The sequence below is a fragment of the Equus quagga genome, chromosome 12, assembly GCF_021613505.1.
Source record: "Equus quagga isolate Etosha38 chromosome 12, UCLA_HA_Equagga_1.0, whole genome shotgun sequence".
Classification (NCBI taxonomy): Eukaryota; Metazoa; Chordata; class Mammalia; order Perissodactyla; family Equidae; genus Equus; species Equus quagga.
In genome coordinates, this window is record NC_060278.1 from 60,222,706 (window position 1) to 60,231,263 (window position 8,558).

At 62.5% G+C, this 8,558-nt stretch overlaps 2 protein-coding genes across 2 annotated transcripts in view; both read right to left on the reverse strand.

Annotated features, from left to right (window-relative positions):
- Nucleotides 1-5,596, reverse strand: part of CACNA1S (calcium voltage-gated channel subunit alpha1 S) — a 69,275-nt gene extending 63,679 nt beyond the window's left edge. The window contains exons 1-2 of the mRNA XM_046679932.1: nucleotides 5,380-5,596; nucleotides 3,552-3,657 (exon numbers count right to left, since the gene is read on the reverse strand). Of these exons, the coding sequence (XP_046535888.1) occupies nucleotides 3,552-3,657; nucleotides 5,380-5,531 (258 nt within the window). The 5' untranslated portion in view covers nucleotides 5,532-5,596. The remainder of the gene's footprint in view (nucleotides 1-3,551; nucleotides 3,658-5,379) is intronic.
- Nucleotides 5,597-7,238: 1,642 nt separating this feature from the next.
- Nucleotides 7,239-8,010, reverse strand: ASCL5 (achaete-scute family bHLH transcription factor 5). Its single transcript, XM_046678019.1, has one exon. It carries the CDS (start codon nucleotides 7,797-7,799, stop codon nucleotides 7,239-7,241), a length of 561 nt encoding a protein of 186 aa, XP_046533975.1. The 5' UTR covers nucleotides 7,800-8,010.
- Between the last annotated feature and the right edge of the window lie 548 nt (nucleotides 8,011-8,558).

An 8,558-nucleotide genomic window follows, 5' to 3' on the forward strand; every position in this document is an offset into this window, starting at 1 on the left:
GGGCACCTGGATCTCGACATGCCTGAAGTCCCTCCTCCACTCAGCCTGCTCCTCCCCCAGAGCTGCCCGTCTTGGTAAGTGACACCACCATCTGCTCTGTCACCACCCCTGAAACCCCAGTGTCATCCTTCCTTCTTCTGCCCTCCCCCATGCCTCCGTCCCCATATCCATCCGTCATGGAGTCCCGTTGATCCTAAATATCCTCCGATGTCGTCTTCCCGTCCATCTCCACCGTCACCAGTACTTGGCTCCTCTCTCCCATTTCCTGCCGGGACAACTTCAGTGGCCTCCCCACCCCACCCCAGTCCACGCTCCACACAGTGGCCTCAAATTTTCCTAAATCCCCAACTCATCCCTCTGTCTCTTCCCCCTGCCCTTTGCTCATGGGGCACCCTCGGCCTGGAACCCTCTCCCGTCCGGCTTCTGGAACCTTTCCTTCACACCGAATCCCTGATCAGGACCTGCTGCAGAACTGGGGGGCCTGGTGCAAAATGAAAATGCCTTGTTCAAAGTATAGGAAAGAAGTGCTGTTAAAGGAACTAAAGTAAAAAGCGTCTGCCGTCCCTCTCTGGTCTCCTTTCCAGCCTACGGTGGTGGTTTTTTAATGCCTATGTTATGCTGTGTGGGGCAGGTGCAGACGCCCACAGGCACCTCCCTCTGTGACCCAGGGCCTGCACCGCCCACCAGCTGCCAGGTCCCCACCACCACCATCCGGCAGCCAGACCTCCTGTGTCCCAGCTGGAGGTGGGACGTGGAGCCAGCATCTCCCTTCTCACAGGCCGGCTGCCTCCACCCAAGCTGGACAGACAACACCCAGGACACTGCAGCCTCGGCCCAGGAGGCACGAAGTACCTGGATGGGGTGTGGGCCGCAGGCTCGGCCTGCAGTTGCCCACTGAAGGGGCTGTGGTAGTGTCAGCCCAGGGTGGGGACAGCCACCACCACGCCCTGTCCTTAGACACCAAAGAGCCCAGGGCACCGGGGGGCGAGGGGTGGAGCTGAGAGTCTGTCCTCAGAGGCAGGGAGGTGACGGGAGGTGGCAGGATGTGGGACCACATGCGAGCCAGGGCTCAGAGCTCCTGGTGCATGTGCCATTGTCCCAGTGGATGTCACTTACAAAACGAGTTCAAGGACGAAACCACTCAAAACATCGGTACTGCGACCACAGAGCATTAAACCATGGGCCCCTGGGGAGCTGCACCCGTCCTCATCCTCAGCTCTCAAGTCACTCCTCCCGTCCCCAGGGAAGCTCCCCGGCCCCGAGCCCAAGCCTGGCCAGGTTCTCCTCCAGCACAACCTCCACCCTGCACGCTCCCCATTCCATTCAACTACCTGGTTCCTTGTAACGACTTATTTAATTGGTTTAATTAATTAAGTTCTGTGAAGACGGGGACCATGTCTCTATGGTTCCCAATTATACCCTCAGTATGTGCCAGGGGTAGAAAGGGCACTCAACAAATATTTGTTAAACGAATGAGAAAGTGAGTGAAGACCTGGTCTTTGGTCCCTTCTTAAAAGCTCTGGGTTGGGGCTGGCCCGGTGGCGCAGCGGTTAAGTTCGCACGTTCCGCTTCAGCGGCCCAGGGTTCACCAGTTTGGATCCTGGGTGTGGACATGGCGCCACTTGGCAATAAGCCATGCTGTGGCAGGCGTCCCACATATAAAGTAGAGGCAGATGGGCACGGATGTTAGCTCAGGGCCAGTCTTCCTCAGCAAAAAGAGGAGGATTGGCAGCAGATGTTAGCTCAGGGCTAATCTTCCTCCAAAAAAAAAAAAATCTCCAGGTTATTTTGGATGACTGGGAGGTCCCCAGCCTTTCTGGGATTCCTACAAAGCAGGTAGTCGGGCAAGCGGGAGAGAAGTATCTGGCCTCTCTCCTCAGGCTCTAAGTCCTCTCATTTCTCCTGCTGGCTTTGTGGACACGAACAAGTAACTGAGCAGCACAGAGAGGAGGCCTCCGCCGGCTGTGTGACCTTGAGTATCGCTTGCCCTCTCTGGGCTTCACAGGAAAGCATTCCTCACTGACCAGTAATGGCCCACCCAGTTCTGACATTCGCTGCTTTGGGAAGGTCTCCAGGGGAGTCATCCTCCCGTCCCTGTGAGCTCAGAGCACACGGAGGCTCTGTAACTCCAGCCCCCAGGCTGAAGAGGAACCATAGGACCATTTGAAACATCCAGCGTGGCCGTTTTGTTTCAAGAGGGAGACGCCGCACCCACTAAGGTGGAATTCAATACCCTCCAGGAGGGCGGAGCTTCTTTTGAAAGTGGTCCCCTTCTCTCGGAGCTAAAATATGAAAGGCTGCAGGGTGGGGGGCCCTGAGCCTGCCTGGTGGAGGCCCGGGCTCCAGAATCACCTGCCCGTCGGCCTCCGCGCCAGCCCTGCCCACGTCCCACCCTCTCCTTCCACGTTCCACAGCTCAGAGATTTTTCCATTTCCAGCCAAGCTCACACTTAGACGCCCAGCTTCTCGCCCCCAACTCAAGATGGATTCCCATGGAAACCAGCAAAAACGAGAGGCGGAGAGAAACCCCTCGCTCCCAGGCCCTGGGCACCCGCTCAGCGGCTACCCCCTCCCACGCCGGCAGCGCCAGTGCAGGAGAAAGCCTGCTGGCACGGCGGGTCCCTTGTCCTGTTCCCTGGGGATGCTGCACAGCAAATGCCCCAGACCACTGTTCCGGGGGCTTCCCCAGCACAGCGGGGACCCGGGCAGGTCTGATAGCCAGGGAGGCCCGAGTCTGAGACCCTAGGGAAGACCTGTGTGTGGGTGACCCCGGGCAAGGTCCCCAAGCTCTCTGAGCCTCAGTTTCCTTGTCTTACAATGGCTCTAACAACGTTACTGACTTCACAGGGGTAGTTACGGGGGTTAAAAAAGACGGCACCCTAAAACATTTAGCACAGAAGCCGGCATCTAACAGCACTTCCTAACCGTTAAGCATTTTTGTTATCATCCAGCTCTTGGGTACGTAAGTCCTTTAACCTCCAAATCTCCTGTTCCTTATCCACAAAAGAGAGAGATGGAAGGAGGAAGGACCTGACTCTGGAAACCCCCTCCGGCTTGGCATTTTGTGGTTCTGCGTTCATGTTAGCCGGGATGGGGCGGAGGAGGAGGTACAGAACTCCAACCGTGTCCTTCTGAGACCTGAGACCAGACCACCCCACCGCCACCCCAGGAAGCAGGCTGGACGGAAGCATGGGGACTCTGGATTACACCCGGGGAGGGGAGCCGGCCACCACCGCTCACCAGCCGGCCTTACTAAGCCTCAGCATCCGCATCTGTCAAATGGGACTGCTCCACGGACGGGGTTTTTGCGAGGACTACGTGAGCTGATGCTTGTAAGGTGCCCGGGCACAGAGAGATCTCAAGCAGTGCCAGCTGATGACACGCCGGGATCCAGAAGAAGCAGGCCCACCCTGCAAAGCTGTCGAGCTGCCCAGTCGGCCCTGCAGGTGGTTGGGAGGGCGGGGTCTGCATCCTCCGGATGGAAGCTCCTGCATCACTCACCAGCAGGCGGTCCATGAAGGGGGTCTCTGTCTTACCAGGTCCCCATCTTACCAGGCCGAGGTTCAGAGTGTTGTTGTCATCCTCCGGCATGGGCAAGTACACGGCCAAGGCCACGCAGTTGGCAAAGATGGTGAGTAAGATGATGGTCTCGAAGGGTCTGGGGCCAGGGTTAAGGAGCGCATGGGATTTGCAGGGTTAAGGGGAAGAGAGCGCTGGGGGTCAGTCTGGACTGTGACTGTGATGCCGGGCCGACGGGCCCCCTCCCTACTGTCCTGCAGGGGACAGAAAGGGCCGGGCTCCCTCTCCTCAGGAACAGGTGACTTCCACCGTAGATACTTTGGGACCAGGAAGCTCTGGTCCCCCGCCGAGGGCTACTCAGCTTTAAGGGCCAGAAAGTCTTAACTAACGGTCCACTTTAAGGCCTGCCCGCCAACCCCACTGCCACCTGCACCCTCCCGAGGAGCCAGGACTTTGTGAGGTTCTGGCCAGACAACCTGCGTCTCACTCAGAGAAATGACAAGGGAGGCTGTGGGCTGGTGCAGGTAGGGCCAGGTACCCACAGAGCGGGCCTGGGAGAGGGGGAAGGTGGAGAGATGGAGCCTGCATCTCCGAGCCCGAGGACGGACTGGGTGACCCACCGAATCAGCACCCACTCACAGCCCCCTCCCTGACCCACCCACCCCTCCACGGTCATATCCAGAGGGTGCCCCCAGGTCCAGTCTTTCTTGGTCTGCTGGTGAGCAGGACGGGCGGGCCGACCAGAGAGGCTGACCCACTGGGAAGCCGGTGTGGAAGGAGCAGAGGAAAGGAAGGGAGGAGAGTGTGCGTGGTGTGGGAGGGTGGGGGGAGGCAGGCCGTGTAGACGGCAAACCCCATTCCTTTCCCAGCAACCTCCAGTCTCTGAGAAGAGGGGCGGCCACAGGGAGACGCTGCAAGAGGAGAAGGCACAGAGGAGCAGAGATGGAGGAGAGAACCCACCGTGGTGGGGACTGACCCCACGAGAGCCAGGCAGGGGGCGGCAGCGGGACTTCCCACAGGCTGGGCTGAGAGCAGCTTGGGGAGCCGGGCGGACTCTGACCCAGACGGTTACAACCTCGTCGCACGTGTTCCTGGCCCCTTGTTCTTCTTGTCCTCCCCATACGTTTCCCATACTCACCCCATGCTCTCCTTTCTTCCAGGGAACAGCTGCTGGGAGCCCGGTCTTCCAGAACGCTTCCGAAATATTTCAACTATTTCCACCCTCTCTCAGAACCCACTTGACGTGGGCCTCCCCGCCTCTCTCTAGCTCCTTTCTCCCTTCCCCAAATAACCCAGATATTTTCATCATTCTTCCCCCCAGAGCTAATGCAGACGGAGAGGGAGTCCAAGCCGCTGGCCCCAGCCTGGTGCCATTGAGCTGAAAGCCCCGGGCCGCACCAGGGAGCCCTCCTGGCCGGCTTCTTCAGCCTCTTTCTCCTCCATCTCCATCCCCAGCTGGGATTTGCCCCGGGGGGACGAGGGGAAGCCTTCCCCGGCTCACGATGGGGAATTTTCTTGCAAAGACCCCTCCTTTTTTCTCCCCCACCCCATATTAAAATGACACTCCTGCTTCAAAACCCGAGAGGGGCCCACCATAATGTGGATTTGGACATGTCTGGGAACAGCCCCGTGAAACAGCCTGGCCTCTTCCATAGATGGTCAGCAGGCACCTGGGGCTGTCACCAGGACTTGGGTCACACGCTCAGGCCCCAGAAGCCCCACGGGTCCCCCTCCGTGGAGGGCTTCCTCCCCAGAGGCTCCTCACGCTGTTGTGCGGCAGTTCACCCATCTCGGTGCCCCCCACTGCCTCCCTCTGCCACATGACGCATGCTTGCCCCGCTGCCCGGGCCCTAAAGGATACTTCCATTCCACGATGTTGATGCAGGCCTTCCTCAGGGGGTTCTGGAGGGTCAAGCAGAACAAGGCCCGGGGCGGCCTCGGCAGAATCTCTGGGACCGGCTTCTTGGGCGGTTTCTTCCTCTGGCCCTCGTCCTGGGGTGAGGACGGCTCCATGTCTTCCCTGGCAGCCTCGCGCTCCCGGCTCCCCCACCCCACTGCCCTCTCCTCCCTGCGTCCCCAATGCCCCCGCCTTGTGGACTGGCCGGCTGAGCCCGCTGGCCAAGCCTGCCCTGCTGAGCCAGCGGGGGTGGGGGCCGGAGGACTCCTCTCCCTGCGCCCAGCGAGTAAAATTACCCTCCCCTCGTCTCCCTTTGGCCGGCCTGAGTGCCTGAGGCCAGGCAGCTGTCATTCCTGCCCAGCCCAGCCAGTGACATCCCAATATGTCCCCGGCGTGGGGGGTGGGGAGGAACACACACACCGGCCTGGGATGGGGCTCCAATGGGGCGGGGGCGAGACAAAATGGGAGGCTGCAAGGCTGGGGGGATAGAGTTCAGGACGGGGGGCAACCCATGATAGGAGCCTCAAACTTCAGACCGGCTCCCCCATGCCAAGCTGATTTTCTCCTCCCTGCTCAGTGACACTATTCCAGGACAGGTGCCAGGTGGTCCAGCTCGGCACAACTCCACGGGCGCCCCATCTCAGGACCTGCAGCCATGGGGTGTAGCCTCCGCCTCTCCCCGCTTCCCGCCCGTCCCCGCCCCCGCCCCCACCCCCACCCCCAGCCCGGTGCACACCCATGTCAGGGGAAGCTCACCCCTCCCCACGGGGTGGAGACCTCGAAGAAACCGGAAGTGTACACCTCGGCGGCACAGGCCACACTGGGTGGTAACTGTGTGCTGTGTGCCTAACTGCGCAGGGTGGGGTGTGTCTCGGGGGCCTTTCCCCGCGTTGTCCCTGGCACACAGGCGTGAGCTCAAGGGACACCCCCCACACCCGCAGCACGTGCTCCGAGAAGGGAGTGGGGATGAGAAGGAGCGCGGGGTAGGCGAGGAAAGCAGACCATGTAGGGATCACAAAACTCAGCAATCTTTTATTCACCCCTTGGTGCAAACACAGCGCAAAACACACCCCTCTGGTCCCGCCGCCCACAGAGGCTCCAGTTTGAGCAGGAAAAAAACAAGGAAAAGGCCACCCTGGGAGTCGGGGAGCGGATGATCGCCCTCCATCAAGGCAGCCGGAGAGCGCCGCCGGGGCGCACGTGCGGCCTCTTCCTCGGTCTGTCGGTTCCATCCGGGCTGAGGAAGAGCAGCAGCCCGGCCTCCCGCCTCCGGCTCTGGGCTCCTCTCCCGGGGGCGGGGCGAGAAGCTCCCGAGGGGATCCTGGCGTCGGAGGCCACCTGGTGGAGAGCCGGGGATGGCGCGTTCGAACCGAAGCGCGGCTCGCCTCCTGGGGCCTCGCAGACGCAGGGCGTGTGGCCGTGGAGGACGGAGCAGGGCCCCCGCGGCCGGCTGTGCACAACCAGGAGCCGGGCTCCCACTTGCCCAGCGCGGGGCTGAAGCAGAGCCGGAGCCAGACCCACGGACGACCGTCCCCGGTCGCCCTCCTGCGGCCTGGAGGGGGCGCGGCGCGCGTCCGGAGCTTCCCCGGGCCCTGCGCCCTCACCGCGCTCTCGGGTCTCTATTGCGCCCCTCGTACTCTGCCCTGCACCCTCGTCCCCAAGCGGGAAGGAAGGAGGCGGTGGTGGCGGTGGGGAAGGGAGGGTGTCGCCGCGGATCTCCAAGTGTCAGGGCCCCGCCACACGCGGGTGACCCTGAGCCCCCAGGCTGCTGTGGGGAGCGGGACGCCCCGAGGACCCCTGAGCCCCGGGCGGCCACGGCCAGGTCAGTGGCTGGCTTCTTCCGACTCGAAGTGCGGCGAGGAGGAGAAGAGGGAGGCCTGGGACGCCTCGGGCGCCAGGGCCGGGGGTGCGTCGCCGGGGCGGTGGGGCCGGGCGCCGGCGGGGGGCGCGCCGTCGGGGGCGGCGCTCAGCAGCTCCTGCAGGTGCTTGATGTAGCGGATGGCGGCGCGCAGCGTCTCCACCTTGCTGAGCCGCTTCTCGGCCAGCGCGCCCGGGAGGTGGCCGCGGAGGCGCGCGTAGCCCTCGTTCACGCACTTGACCCGCTGCCGCTCGCGCTCGTTGCGCTTCTGGATGAAGGCGGGCTCGAAGGGGCAGTCATAGACGCCGAAGGCGCCGGGGAAGGGCGCGTAGGGGAACACGCCCGCGTAGGCCTCGTAGAAGGGCGGCTCGGCCGCGCCTGGGTACAGCAGGAGGGGCACGCTGCCCAGGGGCTCGGCGGGCGGCAGGGGCGCCTGCCGTCCAGGGGGCGCGACGCCCAGCTGCATGCAGCCGGGGGCCGCCATGGGCCGCCGGTCCACCAGGGCCCGGCAGAAGTTATTGCTCATGGTGCCGCGCGCGGTGGGCCCGGAGCGAGGCCCTCCCCGAATCGCCGCTGCTTGGGGTCTGCGCGGTCCTGCCCACGCGCACGGGTCACATCGCCAGCAGCAGCTCTGGGCTACCCGGACTTGCTAGGGCTTTTTTTCGCTCTTTGGGGTGGCTTCTGCGGTCTGCCTAACGCCAGCCATCACTCCGGACTCGTGTGGCCCCTTGCAATGGGCACCCACTCAAATCCAGGCGGTGGCGCCCAGAACTCCGGGACCCTGGCGCTGCTCCGCACCCGCCTCCTCGGGCAGCCCGGCGCTGGGGCCCCACACCAGCGCTAACCCTGCGGATCCGTTCTGGGCCCCCGAGCCCAGTTGGTTCCTGTTCCTCGTGGCCTTGGGGATCCCTGGGCTGCCCGGGGGCCGGGAGTGATGGCCGCTGTTCAGAGTGTGCCAGCTCAGCAGAGGGGTCCCGGGAAACGTTTCTGAAGAAGAGGAAAGCGAACATATTAGGAAAGGCCTCGTATTGTGGGCTCCTTTGTGCACCCCCCGCCCCCCCTCAAGGGGGATACAAGCATCACGAGCGGAGGCGCCGGGGCTGCTGAAGCGGATGCGCAGAGCCGGGGTCAAATCCTGGGCTCACCCGTAATGGGTGGGTGACCTCTCTGAGTCATGGTTCCCATATACAGAGATAATCAAAACATCCCTCACAGGAGATTAATAATAAATGAGAATCAAATGACAACATCCGAAAACCCCTCCTGGGCCTGGATTATGAAAAGT